This window comes from Thermothelomyces heterothallicus (assembly GCF_042370625.1).
Source record: "Thermothelomyces heterothallicus CBS 202.75 unplaced genomic scaffold P884_scaffold_18, whole genome shotgun sequence".
NCBI classification, from domain to species: Eukaryota; Fungi; Ascomycota; class Sordariomycetes; order Sordariales; family Chaetomiaceae; genus Thermothelomyces; species Thermothelomyces heterothallicus.
Genome location: NW_027192579.1, coordinates 410,332 through 435,759, shown reverse-complemented (window position 1 = coordinate 435,759; position 25,428 = coordinate 410,332). Strand labels below are relative to the sequence as shown.

The 25,428-nt window shown below is 50.7% G+C and overlaps 6 protein-coding genes across 6 annotated transcripts; 3 read left to right on the top strand and 3 right to left on the bottom strand.

Moving 5' to 3' along the window:
• Positions 1 to 286: 286 nt before the first annotated feature.
• P884DRAFT_271177 (uncharacterized protein) lies at positions 287 to 3,110 on the bottom strand (the record flags this gene model as incomplete). The annotated part of the gene is made up of 3 exons (XM_069442417.1): positions 287 to 2,447; positions 2,517 to 2,908; positions 2,985 to 3,110. The coding sequence occupies 3 exons, from the start codon at positions 3,108 to 3,110 to the stop codon at positions 287 to 289; spliced, it is 2,679 nt and encodes an 892-aa protein (XP_069296045.1).
• Positions 3,111 to 5,640: 2,530 nt separating this feature from the next.
• On the bottom strand, positions 5,641 to 7,525 carry P884DRAFT_278995 (uncharacterized protein; the record flags this gene model as incomplete). Its single annotated transcript, XM_069443248.1, has 4 exons — positions 5,641 to 6,568; positions 6,629 to 6,748; positions 6,902 to 7,187; positions 7,258 to 7,525. The coding sequence occupies 4 exons, from the start codon at positions 7,523 to 7,525 to the stop codon at positions 5,641 to 5,643; spliced, it is 1,602 nt and encodes a 533-aa protein (XP_069296044.1).
• A 3,494-nt stretch (positions 7,526 to 11,019) lies between these two features.
• P884DRAFT_205030 (uncharacterized protein) lies at positions 11,020 to 11,235 on the top strand (the record flags this gene model as incomplete). Its single annotated transcript, XM_069438617.1, has 1 exon — positions 11,020 to 11,235. A coding segment is annotated over one exon (216 nt), but the record flags the coding sequence as incomplete, so codon positions are not given.
• A 5,901-nt stretch (positions 11,236 to 17,136) lies between these two features.
• P884DRAFT_43303 (acyl transferase/acyl hydrolase/lysophospholipase) lies at positions 17,137 to 19,258 on the bottom strand. The gene is made up of 2 exons (XM_069445893.1): positions 18,583 to 19,258; positions 17,137 to 18,499 (listed from the first exon to the last, which is right to left on the bottom strand). Exons 1-2 carry the CDS (start codon positions 19,119 to 19,121, stop codon positions 17,248 to 17,250), a joined length of 1,791 nt encoding a protein of 596 aa, XP_069296042.1. The 5' UTR covers positions 19,122 to 19,258; the 3' UTR covers positions 17,137 to 17,247.
• A 1,160-nt stretch (positions 19,259 to 20,418) lies between these two features.
• P884DRAFT_293358 (uncharacterized protein) lies at positions 20,419 to 23,544 on the top strand. Its single transcript, XM_069444219.1, has 2 exons — positions 20,419 to 21,270; positions 21,332 to 23,544. The coding sequence occupies exons 1-2, from the start codon at positions 20,841 to 20,843 to the stop codon at positions 23,128 to 23,130; spliced, it is 2,229 nt and encodes a 742-aa protein (XP_069296041.1). The 5' UTR covers positions 20,419 to 20,840; the 3' UTR covers positions 23,131 to 23,544.
• Positions 23,545 to 24,012: 468 nt separating this feature from the next.
• On the top strand, positions 24,013 to 24,696 carry P884DRAFT_246853 (membrane-associating domain-containing protein; the record flags this gene model as incomplete). The annotated part of the gene is made up of 3 exons (XM_069440475.1): positions 24,013 to 24,305; positions 24,386 to 24,505; positions 24,615 to 24,696. The coding sequence occupies 3 exons, from the start codon at positions 24,013 to 24,015 to the stop codon at positions 24,694 to 24,696; spliced, it is 495 nt and encodes a 164-aa protein (XP_069296040.1).
• Between the last annotated feature and the right edge of the window lie 732 nt (positions 24,697 to 25,428).

The following is a 25,428-nucleotide window of genomic DNA, read 5'->3' as shown; positions in this document are numbered from 1 at the left end:
CCCTTACATGGTACTTTACATACCAGGTATACACATGTAGTGTATACACAATAAGCACCTTCCTTATTTATATAGCCTTAACAAGAATGTCCTCGCGCTGCTCCTCTCAACATGATGGGGCTACGCTTGAACAAGTACGGTAATGGACGGCGCCGTCCAAACTCCCATTTTTTTTCTTCACGACCGAGTCGTAACACCGTGGCATGATGGCCATTCTTAAAAAACATGGCTTCCAAGCCTCATGAGATCGTTCGTTTCCGTCCCCCCTCCGCTTCTTACATTGCGTTCAGCCGACCTCCATATTGTCAGAGACCGGAATTGGCATCGCCACCGTGATAGAGGGATCGTCGTCCCCCTCTGCTCTCCTTACGCCATCCGAAGAGGTCTTGCCGTTGTCGTTGTCATTGTCGTGGCCGTCGTTGTTATTGTGGCTGTGGTTGTCGTGATTGCTGTTGATATTGTTGTCGTTGTTGTTGTCGCTGTTGTGGTGTTGGTGGTTGTGGTTGTTCACCTGATTTTCGCTCATGCTTGACCCATTACCAGCGCAGAGTCTGTACTCGCCGTCTCCGAGTTCCTCGATGATGCCTTCGTCTAGCGCCCATTTCGCTAGCAGCGGGTCGACTCCCATCCGACCGGCCTCGCCTTTCTCCATATGCCGCCCCACATGCTCTGTCCACTCGTCCCATGACCCTGGTCCCTCGAAGACGCTTTGACAGTCCGGTTTTGGGCAGGCTGACCGCTGAGGAGGTTTCCTCCGGGTGACGAGACAGGTCGTTTGCATCTCCTTGACGTGGGCATCCCACTCGGCCTGCAGTTTACTGTCGCTCTTGGTTATGGCCTTCTTGATTGCAAATGGCGCGTGCATGCGGCGAAGGTGCTGCGTAAATAGGTCCTTGCGGTTAAACTCGTTGCCTTTGCCGTCGGCGCTGCTCTGCGGGCACGACGAGCACCGATAGAACTGTAAGCACAGGTGCTGCGAAGAAATGTGCCGCTTCCACTCATTCTTGGACCCAAAGGTGCTGGTGCACCCGGCAAACGAGAAGGCACAGGGGAAAGGCCTCGTATGTGCAGCCGCGACGTGTTTACGGAGCGACGAGGAATCCTTGAAGGGCGCATGACTGCAATGGTCACACCGCACCTCCTGCTTCGGCGTCTGCTTCTGGAGTGGTTTCCTGGCTTTCACCTTCGCAGAGGGAGTGCTATGTTCGGCGCCGTAGAGGGGTCCGTCCAACCCGGTTACTACGCCGCCTGCCGGAGAATCAGGGTCGCCGATATGACGGACGGCGATACTGTCCCCTACCTGCGTAGCCTGGCGATCGAGTGTCGCTGGAGAGTCACCACCGATATGTCGGACATGGCTCAGTGCCTTCAATTGTTCCGCTGCCTCTTGCATCTCCGCCGAGTCTTCGACCTCGTCCTTGGGACCTACCGGAGGGGTCTGTCCCGGGCTGGCATGGAGAGGTATGTTCGGGATAGAGGCTGAAACCGCCTGGTTGAGATGGGTATCCTGACGTCGAGCCGTCTCCTTCGGAACAGGGGCGTCATGACTTGAGGTCTCGTTGCGATGTATAGAGGGAGTGCGCTTGAGACGGCGGCTGTCTTCCTCGTCCTTGATGCTAACCAAGCCTCTCGGAGGCGAGTTGACGAGTCGTTGATAGAGGTGAATCATGTTATGGGAGCTGATGTAACCAAGGAAACAGCAAACCTTGTCATGCTGGACAATATTCCAGACATGGAGGGGCATGGAAATTAGCAGCATGGTCGGCGGGCCGAGGAACATGCCCTCAACGGCTATCTTGGACGTGGTGCTTGGCACGCTGTGGAGCCACTGATTGAAAAATGCCATGTCTGGACTCGCGTCGCCGACAAACGTCGTGCACACCAACACCCTCTGCTCCTCCAAAGTCAGGTCGAGCACCTCATCTGGGTGGAGCGGGCGGTCTTCGGGCTTGGTTTTCCAGGCTCCTTGAGCGTCCGCATCAGCGGAGTGGGGGGCCGACTGGAGCTGGGCCGCCTTTGGGTCAAGTGGAACCAACACGATTCCCTGGCCCCTGGCCGGTGTGAGGGTAAAGAAAGCCGGTGACCTTTCGGGCGTGTGATTAGGCTTCGTAGATCCGTTGGATAGCCTGGCAAGCGCCTGCGTGCTGTCCTGCTGCCTCTGCTGGCAAAGATCGTCGAAGAGCTTTTGCACGCTGAAGGGCCGACCCAGGAAGCTGAGTTTCTGAAGCGTCTCGGCCAACGCGGCCGTGAAGGAGCGGGGTCCGGGTTCCAACGCGCTCTGATCGGGGCTGTAGGCAGCGATTGCTTGCTTAGCACCGTGACTGCCAGCCACAGGCGCGTCGCGGACAGCACACGAGTCGATCAGGAGCAGAATCTCCGACTGGGCATCTTCGAACAAGCAGCGAACGCCATCCCACTTCAGCTTGGCCGCGTCATCGCGCGAATTGCTACGTTTCTCCGTCAGCACCAAAAAATGGGGCGAGAGAGGCAGCGGGAAGTCACGGTATTGCACCTACCATGCCCAGTAGAGCTGATGGTCGGGGCCGACATATCCGTGGCCGGCATAGTATATGATCAGGAGATGGTCGGGGCGGGCATTGTCGAGGAAGGAAGCTATCCTGACCCCGAGCTTGACGCTGGGATTTGGGACGGTAGGGATAGCCCATTTGTCGGTGTGGTAGTGGTACCGCTCCTGGAAAACTCGCTCCAGGGCCAGCATGTCGGGCTCGACCGAGGTGTCCTCCTCCCACCGCAGCATCAACACCGACACGCTGGTATGCTTGGGTCTCGAGGTTTGTTGTTGGATGTGGATGGCCGCATCCTGGAGGTGACGTGCGAATGCCTCGAACTCATCGCGTTCTGGCAGCCGCGGAGCAGCTTCGGCGTGCGCGTAGTGCTGCGACGGTACCTGGAGGGGACGGGGTTAGTAAGGCAAAACGAAACCGATCCCTAGAGCGAGTAGGCACCTGGGACCGTCTACCTACTTGATCTTGCGAGAATGTCTGTGGTGGGGGCTGTGCCTGGGCTTGAGGTGTCGGAGGGAGCGCTGACACGGCGGGAGGGTCCGGGACCTTAGGGGCCAGCCTCCTCCGTTTCGAAGAGGGTTCCATGGCCCGAGATGGCGCCTGGAGAGGGCGCACTCACGGCGCCTGGGCGGGCAAGGCGGCTGGGAAGTTGAAGATGCTTGGCCAAGAGCTTTCGGAGGAAGATGGTTTGGTCACTGGTGTGGCAGGTTTGGGCGGGTGTGCCGCCTTATGGGCGCAGGACAGTGTCCGAGACGTGGTAAACGAGATAAACCGGAGCCGAAATGGTGGTGGGAAAGAGGAGACACGGCAGCCCAGGGAAGCGAGGCGAAAGTGCGAGGCCACACAGAGGAAGTGGGGGAGGGGTGTGGTAAGCAAAGACGGGTTACAGGAAGGTGCCGTGGTCTGTAGATTGAGCGTACCTACCAAGGTAAGGCTGTGCCAAGCTGCCTTGAACCACTCGGCTCTGGTTTAGCCTTGTGGCATGGCGGTAGTGCAGCCTGATTGGTCGGCGTGTGCAATTCGGCTCTCCTTCGCCCTGCAAGACCGGCAAGAGGCAAGGAGGGGGAGCGGGGCTGACCAGATGCCTTGCAGCCATTCACAGGCTGCCAAATGAACGAAGGTGCACAGACCGGGCCTGGGTTGACTGGGCTCGGCTGGCCGGGAGGGCCTGTCATGGCTCGCTGCCCACTCACTCAAGTTCCGCCGTTACAATTGATGCAGTCGTGTGCGGATGAGAGAGGTGAGGCGTGTCCATTGTGGCCTTGAATCAGATGCAAAGTCGTTCCAAATCCGGCTTGATGGCCGGCCCTCGCAAGAACCATTCTTGATTTTTTCTTGCATGCCTCGAGTACATTTCTTTCCGCACTTCCTTGTCGCAGTGATTACGGTTGTTACTCCCATTGACTTTCCCTCGGTTTCTCATTGATGGCGCCTTCTCCGCTTCGGGCTCGCAGTCGCTGACCGACCGACCGAGCTCTGCGGTGCCAGACAAGGTAATCCGTAACCCGTCGCTAGTTGGCTCTCCAAACCCTCCCCGACACCGCTCTCGTCTGCATGCCAGGGTAGCCAGTTGTTCGGTGGAGTTGTCTATCCTACCTGGAGCGACGGGGTTTGACCAACGCGGTGCAGACGAGAGAGGTCGGGAGCAGAGAGGAACGGAGGGGGTTGCCCACCTACACAGACAAACGTTAGCAAGCAACCCCCCTGAGCACCAGCAGCAGCAGCCCGACCATCTTCCAGCTCGAGTCGCATCCATGCGTTTCTGCCCAACCTTGCGCTTCCGTCGTGGTCCATTCATCTTTCCTGTCTTGTCTCAGGCTTCTCCTCTCTTGGGGCCGTTGATGTCAAGGACGAATCAGATCAGCGATTGGGCCCTACATGACCGCGGTTACGTTTACCAGGCCAAGCTGCAGCAGTGCGGCCGTCGAATCATTTTATTGGAGAGCGTCAGCCTTCTGCAGCTGCCTGCAGCTACGATTGGTGCAACTCAGGCCAGTTCAGCAGTCTATCGGACAGCGGTTTACCCAGGAGAGTGAAAGAAACAGTCCCTGACCGCTTCTGGAGACATTCGGAGTCTGGAATCAGCCTCATCCCTATGCCCCGGAGGAATTCAGCTTTATGGTCGAGGGGATTTAGGAGTCTTCATACCGATCATCATCGCACCCTCTGCGATAAACTGCTGCCTCCTATCGCACGACGAAGCCTCAGTCCGCGATCGGCGCTCTATTGAGCGATTTGACCGGGCTCTGTTCCGTTTAAGGTCCGCTAAAAGGGCAGTTGTGGTTATTTGATTCTCGAGATTCCGTTGGGGAAGAAGGCATCAAGTTGGCGCGCATGTTCTGTCTGCCTTCGTTTAGGAGTTTCCCAGCTGCAGATGACGGATCAATCTCGCGGCTGGTTGCTTTGGCATTGCACTGGGCCCGTCGCAGGCAGAGCAGCCGCTGTGAAGAACTCCCCAGAAGAGGTCGACAGGCGACACTGGCGCTCAAGCCGTCAAAGCTCAAGTAGCAGACGAGACCATCTATTCATACCATGTTCCGAGTTGGAGCCGCTAGAAAAAATATGACCAAAACCAGCATTTCGCAATGTTTTACAGTTCAGCTGTTTAAACATGCTCAACGTCTTCCCTAACACACACACACCCACCCTTCCTCTTACTTTCCGTGTCACCCCCTTTTATTTACCTCCGAAACATAGCGCTGATAGTCTCCGGTGGCGGCAACTGTGCTCTGAAAGATTCAAATAATGCGGTATCAGAGAGTTCAACATGTTCCAGCATGCGATCCAGACTCTATATAGGTAACATCTGATACCGTTTTTAAACCCCCAAAGATCCTTCTTAAGGAGGCAATGGTTGGCCGAGCCCATCAAGCGACAGCTCACCTTTCCAGAGGCGGTAACGCGTCAAGTAGCGTACAACATTACCAAGAGCCCCTCCCGGTAGGGGCCCGGCTTCCTTCGTATGCAGGTATGTTGCTCTCTTCCTGTACGCATGATCTAGCCGACCCTACGCCTACCTCCGTCTCCTCTGGCATCGCCAGACAGCATCTCTCCGCTACGAGGCCTGCCGCCTCCACACCGCCCACCAAGCGGCGCCAACTCACTTTTACTTGCTTCACTCGCCGGCCTCCGAAGGGCTCACGGGCTCACCCGCCAACCATCGCTGTAAACGCAGGCCTGCCTCCATGGCCGAGCTCGCGATCTCCCAGTTGTCTATGCCCATCTGGAACATGCAGATGTTGAGCATGCCCCTCACATAGCGGTAGTGCAGCTGTGCGGCCTTGCCGCCTCCCGGCACGAGGGGCAGCAGGATCCAGGTGAGCACGCCCAGCAGGGATCGCCACGTCGACAGCGGCACGCGCCACGCCGTGGTCCAGAGGCGGAGGAACGCATCGGACGTGACGACCCAGCTGAAGGGCTGGCGGTGCATAATGGCGCGGCTGTACAGGAGGGCGGCGAGACGGACGGCTTGGTAGATGTGGTCTGGAGGCAGGGAAGAGGAGGACGAGGCGGAAGAGGATGGAGGCGGAGCCGCTGGCGGGTACTGTTCTTGCGTCAGGTCTGTCGGGATTTGCATCTGTGCCCAGGGCGGCTCCGGGTGGGTTTTCTGATGTTGGCACAGGGACAGGAACTGGGGAGATTGCACCTGTTTGGATATCCCCGTCACCATAGAGCCGTCGGCTCTGGGCGCCGAGCTCGCTTCTGAGGGACATCGTGTGGCCGGCGAGTCTTCGGAGAGGGCCGAGATGCGCTCGTGAATCCAAGCCGACGTGGTGTGTACCTTCTGGAGCTCCTTCGCCGAAGGCTTTGCTGGAAGCGCAAGGACCGCAGCGAGAAGAAAGCGCATGTCATCGAGAATGGAGGCAACGGCAGGGTGGATACGAAGGGCATCGGCACATGACGAAAACCGCACAAGCTTGGGGATCAGGGGCGTGTTGAGGGCTACACGGAGAGGGAAACGTGAGCTGTCGCTGAACTCGAGTTCGGGCCCTCCTCGCAGGTACGGCGGGACTTCCAGAGACAGGGAAATCGCAGCGTCGGCACTAGCGAGCTAGTTAGATATTTTCATAACCAAGGTCTAGCGTGTAGGAACAAGGGCTCACGATATCGCAAGCTTGCTAATCAGCCCATGTAGGCCGAGCATTCGAAATCCTCCACGGCATTTGATCATATCCCGGAGTCCGCGCAGGTGAGCTCGCAGATCATCAGTGTTTCCCCAGAGCCTATACAATTGTCAACTGCCTTGTTTTTGTTTTTTGCTTGTCGCGCAGGCTGTGAGTGGCGAGGAAAGGGGTAGCAATAGACTTCACGCTGCAGAGCCCCTCTCCATTCCCGGGGCGGGCGCAGCCAGCATTGATCTTATAGAAAGCACGCACCATTCGTTCAGGATAATCTGAAGCACTCCAGCAATCACTTCGTCAGTTGTGGGCACCCGTGACCTGATGTGTTCGTTCAGCAGCCTAAAGACGTGGCCCTTATGAGCCATCGCCACAGTTCTGTCGACATGACCAGTGTCGGTGAGGAAGCAGGCAGCTGAATAAATGGCCACGCATACCAAGAGCTGAGAGTTGACACAGTATGGGACGTAATACTTGATATACGGGTTCGAGGGTTCTGGATTTCCGTCTAGCGAAGCCGTGAACTGGGACAGAAAGTTGGTGACTGTGGTAACGGCTTATGTCAGAGAGGTGTTCAAAGGAGCAGATGCAAAGGGTAGCTGGGCCAGACTTACAAACCATCAAGAGCTCCTGGTTTGGCATGGTCCTTGCTGACAGCGTCCGACCGAGCCCCTGAACCACATCGGAAATGGGCCAGCTCAAGCTGTCCGGCTCCGTGAAGACAGCCGGCACCAGTGTCCACGCACTTATTTCTTGCCCCTGCGACCAGCTTGTGCTGCTCCAGCCATCTTGAGCCGATCGATAAGCTTGGAGGGTCCTGATGGCATGGTGAACCTCGGCGGAGTGCGATGTGCAACCGTCTTGGCAAGCCGTGATGGACATGGAGAGACACTGCTGGTCGGTGCTCCAGGAATATTGCCCGGCCAGAGCTGGCGCGGAACTTGAAGGCTGCTCGGACAGACAAAATGAGGGCCAGCCTGACAGGTTGCTGCCCGCATCACCATGGCTGCGTTGCTGGTCCCAGGACGACACGAACGGAAAGATCTCGAGGGGGAAACGCTGTCGAGGGTCACCGACATTCGAGTTCTCGCTTCGTGTCGGGTTAGACGGAGATAAGGAGACGATAAAGGCCGACTGCTGTGGCAACGGTACACTGGCAGGGCGCCTGCTTCCTCCCTTGAAGATGAGCAAACCGTCCACTAACACCTAGCGAACGTTCGGCTTACGTTGGGTGGTGGTAAGAGCCCGACGCACCTGTGGTTCTGCCTGTATTCACAGATTGGTTGCGGAAACCTCCTCGCGCAGTTGCTGCACGGCTGTTCTTGGTTGCACTATGACAGATCAGCAGGGTGTTACTCTAACAGGCTGATTATTGAGTTCCTTCCAGACCCGAACTTTGGAGTGTCTGTGATAAACATCTGGGTGCTTGTGGGGGAGATGGCGGTGGAGGCAGGGAAGGGCACATCTAAGTGCATTCCAGACCGCTGACAGAATGATTGATCGACGTTACCTTTTGCTTCCTTCGCCTACATTCGCCACACGACGTTGTCATCCGCTCTGCACGAGGAGGCCGTGGCACAGTGGTCTGCATCGGTTCGGACATTGCTCCGTTGAAGTCTTACACAGGGACAACTGCGCACACTAGGAACCCACAGGGACCATAGGGCTGACTTATAAAACGGAAACCCTATTTAGGGCTCAAACAAGGATGGTACGGCTGGTCCCGAGCATGCAAGGGTTCGGATTTGACCTCTCTGGGGACTGGCAAATAAGGTATGAAACCGCCCTGGCTGGCTCTGGGCTGTGAGGCCTCGGTAACGATCTAGCCGGGGAAAGAGAAGTCGTCACTCCCACATTCATGCGCAGATGCGTGGGTTAGCGAAAAGGGAAGGGGAGACTGTATGACGGATGTGACTCCTTCCCCGGACTGAAGTAGAAGACGTTGCCAAACAAGATGCCAGACCGCAAGGGACTCGGGTAGAAGGGCGAAGAAGGGGGCGGAGGGATTGGTTCGCTCGTCCTCCGAACCGTGCGGCAACTGGAGAAACAATGCTATTGGAACAGTGGAAGGAGGCGGTGGTGAGAGAGCTGAAGCTGATTAGCTGACAATCGGTCTGACTTGCAGAGTCAGCGCAGCGACCTGTAGGCTCGTCTTGTTCTCAAAATCACGAGGAGGGTGACGGCAAACTGGTGCCGGCGGCAGTGCAAGTGATGCTCTTTCGTGTTCGCCAGGCATTAAGCTGATTAAGCAGGTATCTTACCTTCCTAGCAGTACCAGCGGGTGAGCGGGTCAGCGCCGGCCATCGCTCTTGCCAAGAAGTAAGTGGTAAGCCGTCGTCATATTGTAATCTTAAGTCATTTCAGATCTGAGAATGAAAGAAAAGAAAATGTATGAAAGGCAAAATGTCAGAGGTGTCCCGCAACAGAAGCTTACCTTACATACCGGTAGCGGGTCCCTCCCACCGACAACAAATGAGGCTCTCACGCACGTAGTAAGGTACGTACATACATACGTACTGTACAGTAACACGTGCAGCACAACCTGGGCGGGAAGGACACACCACCTGCGGCGTGGAGGCCCCCAATGGAACGCCACTACCGGTGATCGCGCATTCGCACCACTGGCAGACTAAAGACCACATTAAAGGGAGGCAAGGTAAGGTTAACGCGTGTTTCTCGCCTGCTTCTGCACTAGCCGCTACGCTAATGCATGTAAGTACTTAACATGCAAAGTGTTGGAGGCAATGCATTGCGTTCCGTACGCTGCGCAGCGAGTGGCTTGGGCCCGCCCGGCTGGTAACCCATTTGAGACGCCAGACAATGGATGCCCTGGTGTATGTCCTGCAGACGCTCGGGGGCTAGACTATCGGAAAGAAAGCAAATGGGGATGGGAAGAATGGGTGGAGGGCCAAGATGGATGGGAGCATTGAATAACCTACCCGCTCTCCTTAACCCTCTCCCACGGCGTTCTAGGCATGACCAAAACAGGATGCAGCCCGCAGGCTATGAAAATTAAGAAGAGGTAACACTCTGTCCCACCATCCGATGCTACACTTCATCAGGCTCGCAGCTGCAGCAGCTGGTCTGAGCCAGAACCGCTTGGCCGTGGGCCGCAGTAGCATAATTAGACCATTGCAGACTTGCATGACTACTATCCAACCCGGACACCCGACTGCAGCTGTACCCCGGTTGCCGATCGAGGGCCGGCATGACTCTTTTTTCGTTCTGGGAGTCTCGACTTCAAACGTTTCCTCTTCTGGTCGGGCCAGCGTCGTTACGAAACCGTCAACTGGAGAGCTTTCCAATAGTAGGTGTTTACCATGCGCCGGTGAAGCGGGCAGGTTTTGCTCCCTCCCTCGTCATGGACCCGCGTTTGTTGAAATAAAGTTGCGTACTTGGCCGGGCTGCTACTGGGAACGGCACCGACAGGCTGGGCCATGCTGGGTTTAGTGGGAACCTTATCGGGAACAGGTCCCACCTACAGGGGCGGGGTCGGTGGGCGATTGGCTGCCCTGAGCGGGCATGCTTCCAGGGCCTCGGAGGTCTAGATCAGTCGATGAGACCACGAGCATTCCGGAGGGCAGTTTGCTGAAGAAAAAACTGAAATAAAGCAAAGGGAGTTCAGCTACACATGTAACTAGACCCAAGCTGGCTGGGCCAATGTGTCACGCAACTTGGGGGTCAAGTAAGTCTATTATGTATGTAGTATGGACGAGGGATTCGCGCAGGCCGCTTCGCGGCCTCTACCCTCTGGCCCTGCATATTTTTCCCCACACTGCAGCCAGCCCACTTTTCCATTTCCATACAACCAACCAACCAACCAACCCAATCAATCGATCGATCGATCAATCAATTCCAACCACCACAACCACCACAAATCGCTTACGCGCGCGCATTTGAGCCTACACAACAGAAAAAAATCGCTAGCCACGTTACTATAAGTATTCTACAGCTGTGGTAATTTTTTGCAGTCTTTTTAACATAGTTTTACATGGTATAGCTATACCGCCCGCGCTCTCTGATTCCGAGGAGCTGTTCGACTCGATCGAACAGGACCCGGCCCGGCCAAGCAGCCCCCACACCCCCCACCCTCCCTGTAGCCCTGGCAGCAATAGCCATAGTAACAATAACAACAATAGCCAGAAGCCTGCTACTAAAGCTATAACAATTGACGGGCTTCTTATAGATATATAAGGTAAAATGGTATAGGTCATTAGGAAAGATGAAATAGTAGCCCTATACAATGATATAGCTAGAAAGACTAAGTATATTAAGAACATACTTACCCTATCTATAAGTTATAAACTTATAGCCTTATAAAGCCTAACTAATAACTATAATAGATCATTTATTATATCTTAGTCTATAATAATAGTAAAGGAGGTAACTATGAAATTAATACTAAGCGCCCTACTAACCTTAAGGCGCTACTTATATATATTATAGGCAAGCTTGTAAAATCCCCTTATACCTATTATAGCAAAGGTATAAGCCTGTTTTTAGAGTATATTATATCAAATAATAATACTAGTATAGGTACCTATTCTAGCTACTACTATAACTCCGAAACTAAGTACTATACCTTTTACTAGGGTAATAAAAGTAAGTTAACTTATAGGTATGGTTAAAAAAATACTAATAGGTTAATCTAGAGTAAGAGACTCTATAAAAAACCCTATAAAAGCGTATAGTAGAGGAAGAGCTTATATAAACCGGTTCGTATATAAAGAGAAAGAAGTAGCAAAGTAAGCAAGGACCGAAAAAAACCGGCACTAGCAAGTAACAGGGCTATAAAAATACGGTCTCTCCCTCTCTTGGTAAACGGGAGGAATCTAAAGAATCTAAAGGCTCTATCTTATCGGTCGACGTATCTTTACGCCCCCCTATAACTATAGCTATATATACGCCTGTCCCTAGCTCTCGCTATAGGCATGATTTTAACCTGCTTTACGGCCGTAAAGAGTCTAACCCTCTGCCTTTTGCCTGCCCTCCCCTTCTACCTATTATAGGTTTTCTAGCTATATAGGCCTTAAGCTATATTAATTATATCTATATACTATTTCTAGGCCTGTTATCTAATGAAGAGTATAACCTTAGAATAGTATTAGTAGATATTAGTAACCTGTTATAGAGGTCTACTAATAATAGGGAGGTATAGAGGTATAAAAGGGCCTATAAAATAGGCTATAAGATAGGCTATAATTATTATTAGCTATATTTAATATAATTACTTTATTATATTATATACTTTGATACTTGTAAAATGAAACTTCTTTTGCTCTCTCTACCTAATTAAGACTTTAGGATATATAATATTTATAAGTTTTTTATACCTTTCTTTATAGCCTAGTAAATAAATAGAGATATTATAGACATTTATAGCCTAAGACATTATAATATAAAATTGGCTATAAGAAAATATAGGTTTACGAGTATTAAGCCTAATAATAGAAAAAGACTACCCTTATAACTTATTTATTGTTATAGCAAAACAGAGCTATACCAGAAATTGCTTCTAGATAATAGTATAGGGAAATTCTTCCGTAGAAGTGCTTAGCTTGATCTTTAGTATCATCTATAGCTATAAGGTAAAGGAGCCTATAAGAATACGGCCTTTAATGACTAGCCAAGAGAGGTATATAATAACTAAGCAAGTTCTATTATAAAAACCTTATTATAAGTTAAGGTTATAAAGTAAAATAATAGGAGCGCTAACCTTAAGCTCTAAAACCCTAGGTAGAATAGAAGGAAAGTCCTATAAAAGTAGGAATTTAGGGGTAAAGGTAGGTACATTACTATCTTTATCAATAGGAGGGTTTTCTAACTCGTTAACCGAAAGGTAGGTTATAATAGGCCCTAGAAACTCCTTAATAACTATAGTATTAATGTCTTTAATAGTTATATTATAAGGGCAAAGTATTACTTGGCCCGTAAATATTATCGAATTACTAGTTACAAGTATAAGGATATTTTAAAGATAGACCTATTAGATAAGACTCTCTATTAAATAGTAGAGTTAAAAGGCTAGAAGAGGGTTAATAAGGCTATAGAAGGAAGGATTATAATAAAGGTCCTATAGCTAGCTAACAAATATACGGTTCTCTTCGTTAGCACCCTATACCTATATATTTTTAGTTAGTTTACAGACTCGAAGGCTTCTCTAAAGTAAAGAGTACTATAAGTAAGCCTAAACTATCTGCGAGCGATCTCCTTTATAGATAATAGGTAGGATCTAAGCAAAGTCACTGCCTAAGATAACTAGTAGTCCTCTAAAGACAGATTTATAGCCCCAGATATCTTATAAGGTTCGGTTTACAGCCTCGAAACAGAAGTAGTGTTATATTAGAACCTTGTCCTAAATAATTAACTTTACTTTCTATAAAAGAGCTACTAACTACGTATTCTTATAAACTATATAGGAGCTATAGTTAAAGAGCTCGATTAGGATTTTAAACCGGCTATAAGAAGTACGGCTACTATTAAGAAGGAGGGCCGTAATACCAGAAGACGCTATATAGATAATAACTTCACCCTATAAGCGGTAGAATAAAGAGAGATAGCGATAGAGAAAGGTCTTTCTAGTTCCGCTAGGGCCCTAGATAAAGAAATAGGCAGTCTATAGCTCTCTCTCTATTGTAGTTATAACCTCCTAGAAAATTATAAACTGACTAGGATTAAGTTTTAAACGGATATCCTTAAATATAGACCTCTGTTCTACGGCGTTATAAGCTAACTTGGCCTATAAAAGTAGGTTCTATTGGATATCCTACTATTAGTGCTAGAATTCCGGAAGATTAAAGTCCTATAGAGATTTTCTATACTCTGCTAGGTCTAAGCTTAAGAGGTATAGACTATAGTTATAATAAGGGTATTAAAGATCTTATAGAATACTAAGTATATGGCTTATATGCTAAGGAAGGTCATTGTAAAAGGACTCCTAGAACCGTAGCTATAGCTCTCTTAGATCTATAATATTGCCTATAGTAAGGTAGATATAGAATAGGTAGCGAAGGGCTTACCTAGTTTGCCAAAGAGAGGCTTCTATAAAGTAGTTAATTTAGCTCTTATCTAAGTCTAGAAGACCTATAGTAATATAGGCAAGCTAGAAAGTAGAATGTACTATACTATTAATGGTCTATAAGTTCTAATATAACTAAGCTCCTAGAATACTATAGAGTAGTAAGCGGAGAAAGTATCGCTTACCTATAGTAGGGGGTATATAGTATATACGGCTAATAGCCGTACCCCTCTATCAAGGTTTCTGGACCTATAGACTTCGATCCTAGGTATAATAGGCTAGAAAGTCAATATAAAGAACATTATAGCTATCTTCGTAAGTAGCATTATATATAAAGAAAGCCTTAAGCTCTATTATTCTCTACTCTATCTACTCTACAAGCTCTTGTTAGGTTGCGTTTATAGGAAAGAAGACGGTTTATTGATCCTTAAGATAGACCAGAAGATGGTATATAGGTAGGTATTCTTTATAAGTATAAAACTTAAACAGATAAACGATAGCCTCTATAGGGCTAATATAGCAATATTATAAATAAGTATTGACCTCGTTTTATTATTATAAAGTAGATAGCCAGACTATAGACTAATTAGTCCCCTTATAAATATACTTATAAATATATTTAATAGACTTTATAGATACGTAAATCTTGATATTAATATAAGTAATATATTTACAAAAGAGATAAGGGTTATAAGGAACTACCTAGCTATTATCTAATATGACATCTTACCTATTGACCTAGCAAACTATTATCTAACTATTATTATAGCGCCTATAAATAGGGTAGCCATTGTCCTAGACATATGTCTTATCCGTAAAAGCTTTTAGGAACCGCTTTAAATAGCTTGTAACTCTAGTCTATAGGTCTTAAACTATATAAGGCGCATTTAGGTTAAGGTTACTATATAGGCTATAAGTTATATTGGTTATAATCACCTCTTGTAACCTCCTATCTAGGTCTTTTACCTCTATTAGAAGCTTAGCTCGAATTATACGGTTAATATTTACAGGTATAAGATATACCTATATAGACTCTCAAGTAAGAAAGAGTAATAAATGATAATATAGAAGGCCTTATTTCTAATATTCTATAGTCTATATATTACCTATAAACTACCTAAAAAGATTATTATTACGAAGCTCCTATAAAATAGCTCGACACTTAAGCTTAAATATACGGCTAACAATATCTAGTTAGTCTAAGGTAGTCTACCCTAGAAGAAGCTTACGTTAAATTTCTAGCTAATTAGGGTTAGCTATAATAGTAATAAAGAAAGTAGGGTACCTAAGCTTATAGATAATTACTATCAAGTCCTGGTAACATTAGGCGATAAATCGTAGACCTCTAATGTAACTTGTAGGTAAGATTACCCGCTAGTTAAGCTTATAGGTATCGCTATCTCTATAGCAGAGCCAATCTTATATTCCTTGATATAGGTCTATATAAAGCTCCTTCTGGTTATATCGGATCTAGTTAAGCTTTTGCTAGTCACCTATAGCCTAGATATTTACTAAGAACTGTTAAAACAGGCGCTTAAAAAGAAAGGGGGTTTGACTATATCTGTAATAGGTATATAAAATGTACCGGTACTACTAACCCTACTCTATATTAAGCTAAGTCTAGTTTAGACCTTGATAGTTATAGAGCTGTAAACTCCTTTGAAAGCTAGGGTCCCTATAAGGAAATATAAGAGGGTAAGTAAGAGGGAGGTATATAGGGGAATAAGGATAAATATACTTCTAAGCCTATATAGAGCTATTAGTAGCTCTATAGGCTAGAACCATATCGCGAAAGCTAGCCTTAGCCTGCTCTTTAGGAATTAGAATTATAACCTTGTTAGTAATAGGCAGGTTCTCCTAACAGAGATTAGCACTATAACTATAGTCAATGACTAGCTATATTTATAGGTTAATAGAGAGTTATATTATATTATTTAACAGATTAAAGCGTTCCTAGGCTATAAGGTATATCTGAATAAACGGATTATACTAGTAGAGGAAGGAATTAAACTATATAAGAAAGTCTATATTAAGGCTAGAAAAGCTAAATACTCTTTATATAGATATAGCTTATAGGTTATAAAAGTATAGCTATATAAATTGAGAGGTAATACCTATTAGGGCTTCTAGAGGACTATAGAGATAATAAAGTATACTATAAATCTAGAAGTCGATAGGGCTACTCTATATAAGGTTATAAGTAGTTAGGGTTATAGAGATCAAGGTAAATATAAAAGCATTATTATAATGGTATAGCTAGTTACGAAACTAGGTAGCTTAGGGGTTAGAGGTATATAAAAGGTCTATAAGAAAAGCTAGAAGGTTACGAAAAAGGGGGAAAGAAATATTGCCTTATAGGTAACAGGAGCTAAAGACAAGGTTTATAGTAATAGAGGACTATAATAGTTAGTAAAGAGCCTATAAAAAGGGAGGTAAATAATATATAGAGAGACGCTTATCTAGCTAGTAAAACGCTCCGTATTCTATATACTTAACATTTTACAGGCCAAGATTATATAATATAATAGACTTAGAGCCATTAATAGGTAACTAACTAATAGGTTTACTAGCTATAAGGAGTTAAGTCGTAGCCTAAACCTTATAGTTATAGGTACAATTAGAGCAGCGTTAACTATTATATTTAATATAGGTAGTATAAACTATACCATTTAAATATATATAAAACATAGAACAGGGCTTATAATGGTAATAGCAAGAGCAAAAGGGGTCTTACGAACTACCTAGACGGCGAACTACGTAAAGGTAAGGCATTTTACAGATATAAAAGAGTTTTACAGAGGAGAGAAAATAGAGGCTATAAAAAATTAGTAATATAGGTAGAACATGCTAAAAATTTAGATAGAGAAAATAGGGGCTATAAAAATTAGTACGCTAAAAATTTAGGCTATAAAAATTAGCACGCTAAAAATTTGGACCAATGAAAATTCTTAACAGTTTTCGTATGTTAGAAAGTTATCTGTTAATAGCCTTCTTGGCTATAAAACGTTAACAATTAGTTAGTATAGACCCTTGCTTTCCCGTAAAAAATATCATCCTACTAATAGTAAACTTTTTTTCTGTTCTGTAGTCTATATATAATAGATTACTCCGGTCTGCTGCCTACACTACATTACAAGCAATTTCAATTGCCATCAGAGCGTAACGTCACAGACACAGACGACCACTGGACTCAAGGGCCTGAGCGGCTCTGCCTGGTGGTATCCATTTAACAAAACACACACACACACACACACATCACCAAAGAGATCGTGTCCCCAAAACTCCGTACTCCTATAACCCTTGTGCCTCTCGTGCCTATATCCCTTGTGCCTGTCGTGCCTATAACCCTTATGCCTATCGTGCATATGGCCCTTGTGCCGATTGCCCGTCTCGAGCACACCCAACCCGGAATATACATGGAAAATACGTTCTGGATATCGTTTCTCATGGAATCATCGAAGAAGATAAAGAAGCGGGGAAAAACAAAGAGAAAACCAAACAAAAAAAGAAGTCGACCTCGCTGATCGCAGTCAGCGCCAGCAGAATGGAATCATGGCAAATCCGTTCGCGAAGACGAATTTAGCAACTAATTCGAGCTGTAGTAGTGTGGCTTTCTCGCCATATTGACCGCCGGCGGTGCGTCCTCATCGAGAGGATAAGGCAACACAGGGGCAGACGCTCGGCCATGGCCAGCCTGGATCTCCGGGAGCGGTGTTTTTGGGGGTAGCGGGGGTGGTACCGACGGCGCCCGCACCCGCAACGGCGCGGGCTGCATCAGCGGATCCTCATATCGCCTGGGGTAGTCGTCCGGCCCCGCGATCGCGATCTTGTCCGCGCCCGTGGCGATCCGGTATTGCGCCGGCGTCGGGGCACTGACCACTAGGCGGTCCGAGTCCTCGGCCGCGCCGTCCGCAAAGTAGCTCGGTGCTGCTTGCGGGTGGCCGCCAGAGGGGGGCGCGGGCGGATACGGCAGCTGGTTCGGCTGGGGTGATTGTCGTGGCGGCTCGCAAGAGCTCCTCGGAGAAGGAGTAGATCCCCGCACTGGCAGTATATCGTGGCCCGAGTCGTATGACTGTCGGCTTGGCGAGGCTGGGGTTGGGGCGCGAGCGGGCACGGGGGGAATGTCTCCCGGCAGCTCCGCCGCCAGGGGCAGCGAGATCTGGGGGACCTTTTGCGCCGCCTCCGGGCTGGCCTGGCTGAGGCGCTCCCAGCGCTGCTTTGCAAAGTGGATCTTGGCCAACTTTGCCGACGCGCTCTGGACCATTTTCTGCTCTTCCTCCCTAGCCAGATACCTCCTGGTATTCGTGCTGATGTCCGCCAGCCGGTTCCACTCATTCATGCCAAACTCGCCGACACCGACCTCGACATTCCAGCGGTAGTAGTTCTCGATGTTGACGCCCCGCTTCGACAGGTGTTCCCTCTTCATCTGCTCGTGGATCTTCTCGCAACCCTCAATCTTCGCGATCAGCTTCCTCCGCGCCTCGGCAAACTCGCCGAGAAAGCCCTCGTACCACAGCGCCGAATTTGCGTCGCTACCCCTTGGTCGCTTCCCGGTGCCCACGCTGACGAAGACGCCAACCTCCCGGCCCGGCCACTCGTTGACGACCGCCTCGTCGAGTGCTGTTATGGACGGGTTAAACGAGCCCGCACCATCGTCGTGAAACACGGACTGCCCGATCTGGATGGGCTTGAACGCGAGGCCGATGGCGCAAGTCGCGCGTCCGGCTTCCCAGATCTTGCAGTCGAACTCGGGGGCCGGCTCCCGCCTGGAATCGTAAGAACGGAGCATGGCCGGTGCCCCGCCCTTCGGGGTGCCCTTGTAAACGGCCGTCACGGCACTGAGGAACCAAGAGGGTTAGCCTACGCAGACCTACTTGAGACTAAGGTCGCCGTCAAATTGCCGGCGCAAAGTGAAACTCACGTCTTGGTTCGATTTTCTCGCTCGTCATACAGGCGAGCATTTGGGTTGCCATTGCGGGAAAACACCGGTCTCGCGGCCTGCGCGCTGGGGCTCCGCGCGCTGAAGCTCAAGACGCTGGCGTTGCTGGCGTGCCGCCTAGGGTATGCTGAGCTCGAGCGGGAGACCGGGCTCAGCGAATCGTATGTGCTCCCCACATCGGAGCCATCATTTCCCTCCTTTTCGTAGACGGTGTGCTCCCGGACACACTCCTTGATCGCCTCCTCCAGCTTTGTCGCCTTGAACAGAGTCGATCGGTAGGGGATGCCGGCGATGGTCTTGTCGGTTTCGAAGACCATGCGGGTGAGGCGGACGTATAACTCCTTGCATGTTTCGATATCGAGGCGTAACCGGCCCAGCATGAGGGCAATTAGGCCGCCAGTACCGGTGCCGACAATGAGGTCGAAGTGGTCGCATGGTTTGGGGATCTCGGATCGTCGCGGCGCCCGGCCTTCGATTTCGACAAACGTCCGGTGCATAAGCTCCTGGAGGATTAGAAACATGGAGTAGCCGCGCACGCCTCCTCCATCTGGGCCAAGGGAGTCAGCAAGCCCCTCGCTAACGCTGCGTACGGGGGGAAGGGAACCGGCCGTGCTTGTTGCGGGGGAGGGGCGGAGAGGACATACCAAGCGACAGGATGCGCAGAGGCGGCCCTTTTGTTGTGTCCTTGCGCTTCAACCCGTTGGAGTCCATGTCGGTCATTCGGTCTGGTGCCGTCGACAGCGACACCTGAATATCCTGGCGTAGACACCAAAGCCTGCGGGGGCCTGGCGGACCTTTAGGAGGGATAGGCAATGATGTTGAGGATTTGCCGCCTGGAGGCTTGGCAAGGGGAGCAGGGGTGAGCGGAAGGTGACGCAGCGGTCTTGGGGGGCTTGTGTCGAGCTGGCAGCGATCAGCCTAACAGAACGCCAAAACGCTAACTCTTCCACTAATGATGTACGTATCTGAAATGTAGGGTAGTACGGAGTAGTGTACGGAAATGAGTGCTCTATGCACACAGGCACAAATAATCCGCACAGTAGGAGTACTGTCAGCTTGTGTGTGTTAGATACTGCAGGAGGGAGTCTGTCTTGGGTCCAGGATAATACGAAGCAAGACGTAAGAGAGAGAACTATCTGTGGCAGTGCCAGAAGCCGAGTCGCCGAGGACGGGGTGATCGCGTGGATGTAATCCGTGCAGCTGACTTGCGACGCCGTGATCCCATGGCGATGGATCACTCGGGTGCCCCGGCCTTCTGCTCCACACACCTTTACGCCGACTTTTGTCGCTGGCTCCTGCCTTGTACGGTTTCTGCAGTTCTCGATGGTTTCGCCATATTTCAATCCGAAGCTTCGACATGCGGGCACGTATCTCCATGTGCTGCGCCTACCTACCGTGGTATACGTATCCACATGGAAACTGTACACACTCTCGTCCATCAGAAAATGGAAAAGTTGGGGTTAGCTGTGCTTGGATTGTTGCCATCCGTGGCCAAGCAAATTGGCCTCCGGCCTGTGTTCGAGATTCATTTGAGACCCCCACCGAAAGCAGATGCGGGCAAAGGCGCAGGCGCGGGGCAGGATTCAACGAACCTCTGCTAAAATTGTGGCTGTGCAAGCCCAGGTTCTCGACGATTCCAATCTTCATATCAGGCAAATCTACGGGCGCTTCGTCAAAAGCAATGCGGTGGCTCGACTCCACATGTGATGTACTGGATACGCAACTTTTATACCTACTACGTATGATGGGTAAGTTTGACCCCCTGTCTGGGTATCAACAGGGGCCCTGACAGGCAGGCGCAGGCAGGAAAAACTGGTGGTAGAGGCACAAGAGGTTTTTCCGAGAGAGCCCTGGTCGGTACCTGGGCAGGGGGTGAAACTTTGGCTCCCTACCACAGTACTTCGGGTATCAAGTGCAGGTACGTAGATACTTTACGTTCAAGAAGCTGCCGCCAATCGGAAAATGGATGGAGAGGTCGCTTTGTCCGAGGGGTTCTCTTGCACGACGTCATCGTTACTACCATTCCACACCCCCAATAGCCAAACAACGCTGCCAACAAGATACGCCGGGAAACCCCCCGAAACCAACGAGAAGCACGAAGCATGGTCGACTCGCAATTCCTTCACCCGGGCTACTGGGCCCATCATCGCACAACGATTCTGGTGAGATCCTATCAGAAATCTTAACAGTTTGCGGATCTGGTTTGAGGCTTCGATCGGCCCTAGTCCACCACCGCCATCATGTTTTCGTCGTGTTTCGGCTCTGGCTGTGACCGGCGGTCCGCAGAGCAGGAACCACTACTTCCCCAGTATGACGACGATACGTCGCTTCAGAGGCAGCTGCATCAGAAACTGCACACGTACCAGATGCTCCGAGCCCTCTCCAAGGGGTACATGCCCTCCAACGAGCAGGCCATCGCCAACCTCCGCACCCTCCTTGCCGCCGACGTGCTCAATCCGGACTCGTCGCAACTCAGTGACTCGGGCCAGGCCCTGGCGCACTACGCTAAGCAGTGGATCAAGCAGCTGATCGAACTCCTCCAGCACAAAAATGCCAACGACCAAATTCAGGACTTTATCTGGTACTTATCCCAGGCGAGGGTCTCGGTTGACATGGAGAATGTCGCCGAGCGCGCCAGCAGGGCCAAGGCAACAGCGGACACGGCGGCAGGTACGTTGGGAACCATCGCGGCGCCGTATGATTCCAGGAGGGTGCTGACAGAGTCGCCTAGTCTATCGGAGCCTGCAGACAGTGGGCTCGCTGCTGCTTACTAACTCCGATTTTCGCTTGTTCCTCAGCGATCTCAACATCGTCGCCCGCGAAGTTTTCAGAGACGCAACATTCGCCTTGTCCGAAGCCTCAGAGGAGGCCGGAAAACGTATCGGACCGTCCGCCGAGCAGCAGGATTCGGTGAAGCAGCAGGGCGATGGCCCTCGGAGCGCGCCATCGCAGCAAGAACTGGTTGATCAAACCGCCGAAGTGTCCAAGGTTTTTAGCGGGTCTGCTTCCACCGTTGTAGACGAGGCAGAGAACAGCATACTGCGGAAGTTGGACGGACCGGAAAAGGACACAATGGTGCACCGCCTGAAGGACGCAGTGGCAAATTTACGCCGGCGGCGCGACTACTCAGATTCGGTATCTACTCTGTCGCTTCTTCTCAAGCGCTATGCTATGGTGTACTCACGCATCGCCCGCGACACGGTCCAGGCGACAGAAGAAGATGTGGACCGTAATCCGGAAACGGACCGGGCTCTGCGCAATTTCTGGGCATTTCTGAGGTCGTTCGGCGAGGTGAAGGAGTGGGAGGAGTTGGAGGCACGGTTCGAGGTGGTGGTGAACCATGGCCATGACGACCCTGATTTTGAGGACCTAACGGCCAAGCTGGCGAGCGCCCTGCAGGAAATGTTCACCGATCCTTCATTTTTTGACGATGCCGAACAACGCTTCCAGGAGCTCCGGGCTCGGTACAAGCAAATTTCGAGTCACTCGCCTTTGCGCGACGACGTGGACGGTCTGCTGTCACAGTTACAGGCGACCTTCCGCTCGGTGATCAGGGACAAGGATGTGGCCAACCTCATCAAGACGTCAACCACCATCGGTAAGATCCTCTCGCCAAAGCACCACTATGCGAATACCGATCTTGTGGCGGATTCGATTAATGTATTTGTTCCGCTACTCTTCCAGTCGATCAATTACGTCCCCATACCTAGGCTGGAAGTGTCCACCCCGCAAGTAGATCTGTTGCTCGAGAATCTCATCCTCGAGCCCGGTACAACCGTCAACCACACTTCTTTCTTTCCACACAGGCTCCGCGTGGAAACGCTCAATGATATTGACATTCGCAAGGCGAGGTTTAGGACAACTTCGGCTGTCAAGACGTTGATGAGGATCCGAGTGGACGGCCTGTCCATCCGGGGAGAGGAGATTGGGTACTGGCTCAGGGTGCACTCGGGACTCTTGCGGCTGGCAGACGAAGGGATTGCTTCGTTCGAACTCGACGAACGGGGTCTCGATATTCAGCTCGACATCGAGGTCGGTAGGGACAGGCTCGAGAAGATTCTCTCCCTTCGGGGTGTCAAAGTGCGCATTCACAAACTCAACTGGAAATTGCGGAGGAGCAAGTTCAGCCTCTTGTCGTGGCTCTTCAAGCCGCTCCTCAAGCCCATCATCCGCAAGACCATGGAGGTGAAGATGGCAACCGCTATTGGGGAGGCGCTGCATTTCGCAAACCGCGAGTTGCTCTATGCGCGCGAGAGACTCCGCGCTACCCGTATCGCAGACCCGGACGACCTCAGGACCTTCTTCAAGGCTGTCCTGGCGAGGTTGACGCCCCCGGACGACCCGGACCTCCACACTCGTGTTGGGGTCGGTCAGCCGGGACACGGCGTATTCGAGGGGGTTTATGCCCCGGGAAGCATCGTCAAGCTCTGGAGGGACGAGGCGACCCAGGCACCGCAAAGGATTCGCGAGAATCAAAGAGATGGTTGGCGGAACAGTATATTTGACGTCCAGGCGGCGATGCTCACCTGAGACTTTCGCGTCCCGCCGGTTCTTCATCTGTGGAGCAACTCACTCAGACACGCATTGACAATAAAGGTATATTGAAACAGGACCCTCGAGGCAAAAGAGGGTCAAGAAGCATTGAATGTTGGATTCCTCCTCTAACCACTCTGTTGGAGGACGCGAAGTTTCTGGTTTTGATTGATGTCCACCAACCCTGCCACTTATAGCGAAATCTCGCTGCTCTGAGCGGTGTAGCATCTGTATTCGCAGTTCGAGACAAGACCAGGCCCTGGCATTGGAATGGTATGGGTAGTAGCATATCGGTGCAGTGACAAAATAATCAAGATACTCAAGGTAGGTACGTAGTATGTACCGGGTACAGAACTCACCTCTACAGATGACATCATCTTTTCCCGTTTGGGAACTTATACAATACACACCAGAGCCCAGCCACAGCCACTTATCTCTCGGGATGGCTTATCGGGGCCGATGCGCGCGTGGTCGTGCAGTCCTCGAGACGAATCAGAGTCGAGCAGCTTCCGGCCGACCAGTAACCATAAAACAACAGGGTCGGTGTCCCAAGGTGTGCCAGCCCCGGCTTGTGGTCGGTTGCTTCGTGTTGCTGGCCGGCCACAAACAGTAGCGGCGATGACGACGGAAGGGTAACAGTCGGCCTGCAAAACAAGATGTACGCAGTGCCGGCTGTGATACGCGGTATATAACCCGCCAGCTGCTCCTCATTCACTCCGCGGGCCCCAAGTGCGTTTGGCATCGACTCTTCCATCCAACTGGTCCCAAAGAAAGCTCCTACTCGCTGCCGGCCAACCCCCGTTGGCCCAAGTAATACCCGCTCTCACAGGAAATCCTAAGAAACAAAGCTTGACGTGGAGCCGGCGGTTCTTCGACAGCATGATTCTCGCAGACCTCTTCTCCATCATCCTCCGCCTCGCGGAACTGGCCTTTGCCGCCATGGTGGCGGGTCTGAACGGCGACTACCTCAGCTCGGTTCACAATGCCGACTCGTGGCAGCTGGGGCGCCAGATATATATTGAGGTCGTCGCCGGCGTGTCCATCTTCCTCGCTCTAATCTGGCTATTCCCCTTCAGTGGTTCCTTCGTCCACTGGCCGGCCGACTTTGCCATTAGCGCGGCTTGGTTCGCCGCTTTTGGGCTGCTCGTTGACTGGCTGGATGGAAACTGCGGGTGAGTCGAATCATGATTCCGTCCTCAAGAGCAGCTGTCGCAGAAGAGGCCCGGGAAAGTGCTGATGCGGTGGACTATAGCGATGTATTCGACTGGGACGGCATCTCCTTCCGCAGAACCGCCTCGTGCTCCCAGTGGAAGGCCACCATTTCCTTCTCATTCCTGAGCGCCTTTTGCTGGCTCGTTAGTGCTATCCTGGCGTAGGCGTCTTTTCCTTTCTCCCTTCTTCTTTTTCTTCTGCCTCCTTTCCGACGGTCTCGCCTATGTTCAAGCGAGCTCGGTTAAAATGCTGACCGATAAAATGAACAGTATCTATTGGGTCCGCCGTCATATTGCCCCGGTTGGCGGATGTTACCGACGCCGCCATCGCTGGTACCGCTCGCGTGTCTGACCTGTCATGGGTGGTCCCTCAGGATGCAAGAATGCGCAGTCAGTTGCTCACAGCCCAGTACATTACCCATTGGTCTACCCGACCCAAATCCATGACACCGTACCATCTCTTTGTGGCCACATGTTTTGCTGCACTTTCGTTTTTATCATTTTTTCGTTTCTCTTTCCTTTAGCTTATGGCTCAAATGGGCGCTGTTTCAGGGCAGTAAAGTAGTCCGCGGTAACCTCGAGCAAACGTGGTGACATGGATCTTGCCACCTACAAACTCGCAGCGGGTCAGGGTCTCAAATAACAAGTTACCCTAGTGTAAGGATTATTGTATAGAGTAATGTTAAGTGTTTTGTCGTCTGCGATGGCCGCGGTGGTTCGTCCGAGGGCATGGGGTGGATGACGTCACAGCTCCTTTTAAGCATGCGGTCCGAAATATAGAAAACAAATCAAGACAGCCGACTCCACAGGAGGTGACTGCCAGGTCATTAACACAATTCCATGCCCTATGACACGCAATCGTAGTGAAGGAAGGAGCGTCAACCTGAACGGTTGTGATGGAGGGGACATCCGGTCAAGTGCGGGCAGACCAAACGTCACCAGCCACAAGCTTCCTTCCCCAATGACGTACTTCAATGCCAAAGACTTTCTCCTTCCAAGCCCCCAACAAGAGGAGTGGCTGTGGAGTGTCTGCACCCCGCTTCCTGCGTATGCCTTGATGCTGTGCTTAGTGTGCCTTGGGGTA

Coding starts and splice junctions, on each gene's coding strand:
- P884DRAFT_43303 (XM_069445893.1), bottom strand. CDS start 19,121: ATGTTTCTAATCCTCCAGGAGCTTATGCACCGGACGTTTGTCGAAATC. Junction 18,500..18,582: donor CGAGAAAATCGAACCAAGAC/GTGAGTTTCACT, acceptor TTGGTTCCTCAG/TGCCGTGACGGCCGTTTACA.
- P884DRAFT_293358 (XM_069444219.1), top strand. CDS start 20,841: ATGTTTTCGTCGTGTTTCGGCTCTGGCTGTGACCGGCGGTCCGCAGAG. Junction 21,271..21,331: donor AACAGCGGACACGGCGGCAG/GTACGTTGGGAA, acceptor AGAGTCGCCTAG/TCTATCGGAGCCTGCAGACA.